The sequence below is a fragment of the Sinocyclocheilus grahami genome, unplaced genomic scaffold (genome assembly GCF_001515645.1).
Source record: "Sinocyclocheilus grahami isolate Dianchi unplaced genomic scaffold, SAMN03320097.WGS_v1.1 scaffold5539.1, whole genome shotgun sequence".
NCBI classification, from domain to species: Eukaryota; Metazoa; Chordata; class Actinopteri; order Cypriniformes; family Cyprinidae; genus Sinocyclocheilus; species Sinocyclocheilus grahami.
This window is the reverse complement of record NW_015510202.1, coordinates 1,683-4,191: the sequence shown is the minus strand read 5'-3', so window position 1 is coordinate 4,191 and position 2,509 is coordinate 1,683. Positions and strand designations below refer to the sequence as shown.

The 2,509-nt window shown below is 37.0% G+C and overlaps 1 protein-coding gene across 1 annotated transcript in view; it reads left to right on the top strand.

The window, feature by feature from the left end:
- The window catches only part of LOC107577250 (uncharacterized), a 3,318-nt gene extending 822 nt beyond the window's left edge, over positions 1 to 2,496 (top strand). Inside the window, exons 4-8 of the mRNA XM_016263346.1 lie at positions 773 to 984; positions 1,100 to 1,288; positions 1,394 to 1,536; positions 1,671 to 1,830; positions 2,464 to 2,496. Coding sequence (XP_016118832.1) covers positions 773 to 984; positions 1,100 to 1,288; positions 1,394 to 1,536; positions 1,671 to 1,830; positions 2,464 to 2,496 — 737 coding nt within the window. The remainder of the gene's footprint in view (positions 1 to 772; positions 985 to 1,099; positions 1,289 to 1,393; positions 1,537 to 1,670; positions 1,831 to 2,463) is intronic.
- The last annotated feature ends 13 nt before the right edge of the window (positions 2,497 to 2,509 follow it).

Here is a 2,509-nt window from a genome sequence, read left to right as displayed (position 1 = left end):
TTTTTTTTTGTAATGTACAGTCATCTAAAGCTCACCTAAAGTTAATCTAGTTAATCTAAATACTAATATTGAATAACACTTTTAAATGTAGTCTGTAGGAAATCTCAAAATATCCATATAATAATGTACATTATAATTTAGTAATGCTTAAATTCACTTGTAACATTTAAAGTGATTGAAAATAGCTTTTAGTGTTTTAGTTTAGCTTTATTTAGACCAGTGATTCTCAACCTGGGGGCTGGGGGCCCAATAGGGGGCCTCAGCAAACTTCCAAGGGGGCGCAGGGTGACTATTTAAAACTATATTATTAATATATTAAACTATAACACAAAATCAACATCAAAACTTGAATCATATTTATTTTTCCCCTCTCAATAAAATGTTTTTTATTGAAGAACATACAGTTCATGAAATATGTGGAATGACATTTTGAAAAAAATAAATACAATTCATGGTAAATCAATTTCTGTTAATAAAGTTTGAAAACAAGCAGCTTTGTCATAATTGCAGCAGAAATACCAGATATACCTAAGCCTATATGGGGTGGGGGCTTTGATTTGAACAAAACAGTATTGAATTTAGTGTCTGCCATTTATCAGTTATTAGCTATAATCTAATAATAATTATCTGCTTGTTGTCCTGAATTTGATAGCAGTGCACTCTATAGGTTTCGTTGGAAATGGCCCATTTGAGAGAGTGCCATGAATTTATACAGTTCATGTTAATATTCTAGTTCATGTAAAACTATGCTTGCCATTCATTATGTCCACAGGGTCATTTAACATGGATACTCCCTGGCTCTATGTGTACATAGCTCAAAAACTAACTCAGCCCCAGCGTGGCATCACGCATTTCAGCTCTGAGGTCACCACACGGAAACTGGTGAACATGCGAAGTGTTAAGCTAGAGGGTTTCTACAAGCATAGGGGCAAAGAACGACAAGGCCAGCTGCACCTTTTCACACCGACTGCCAGTTATATTAAGGTGTGCATATTTCTATCACTTCTCACTCAGAGTTTTTGAGTATTTCTCTCAGAAATGTTCATATGGTCTTTCTGGAGGAACTTCAGGATAAGTGCTGATCTTGGTGTTGTTGAAGGTTGGTGGATGGAACATGCTGGGCAAGCGTGGAGTTAAAGCTTCATGCTCCATCAGCACAGCCTGGACACCAGCTTTGCACGGGCAAATATCTGTAGTCAATGGCAAGCAAGTGAAAACTCTGGAAATAAGTGCAGGCTGTGGCAAGCAAGACCTCAATATTTCTGCGGTTCTCAGTACTCTGGATAAGGTACCAGAAAATTAGTTGTCCAAAATGTGTACTAGTCCAAATCTTTACATGTTTGTATGAATGTTAGCCATTCTGGACTGTATTGTTTTTTTTCTGTCTAAGCAGAAGCTAAAGAAGAGGCTTTTGATGATGGCAATGACCCTGTCGGATCTAAAAAACTCTTATGCGGAGCTACAGATGGAGGGTGCCATAGAAGAGATACGGAAGGAAAAGAAAATGTATCAGAAAAGATGGAAGCTAAACTTCAGGTCTGTCCGGAATATGAAAAGGACGAAGTAATGATAATGATGACAGCAGTAGGAACATATCACTGACTTTATCCACAGTGCTGTATTACTCTATACCCACAAGTGTATTTAGTTATGTTTGCTTCTTCCAACAGACAACCATTCACGTTTCTCCCTCAAAGTCTCATCCTCCAGGAGACATTCACAAGTCATCTACATCAGAAGGTTTATACTTTAGAGTCAAAGGTTCTTGTCCATGGAAACAAAAAGGTCATTCATGTCCTTACTCTGGGTTTCCAGCCACAGCAGCCATACGTGAGTCTGAAATTTATCGACACACTGTGTAATGATTGTGTTCATAGGCTATATTACAGTATATAGAGTCTTTTATCCAAGAATTAAACTTAAGTCAGTTAATCGGAGTATGTGAACTCACTGGCAGGCTTTGTTAATTGAAATTTAATGTAAATGTTAGGGCCATACGCGCAATACGTAAATGTATTTTTACACAACAGTTCAATAAACAATGTTATAAAAGTACGCATTTACATTTTAGACACAATATTGCCATTTGCTTTGGTCTATTTTTGAAAATAATTCCAAACAAAACCAAGCCAGAATCAAAACACAGTAGTAGTGTTCCTGAACGACTCAGTTGTTTGAATGGTTGAGTGAATGATTCAATGACTCACTCATAAATACAATCACTTTTCTTTTCTGAACATATCAGTACTGTTTGAAGGAATTAGCTGAGTGAATTATTCAGTGACTCGCGCTCGTTAAAATGGTCACTTGTTTCGTTCCTGAATGAATCAGTGTTGTTTCAACAAAGAAAGACAGTGGTACCCAAACATGAAAATTAGCAAAAACTAATCTGCACTGAGCTTGTCCAATTTCCTTATGTAATGCAAGTGTCACGCCTTGGACTTTTCTGTGTGTTTTGTTCAGTTTCCTACGTGTCCCGTGTGCCTTCAGATCTAGTTTTCCCTTATGT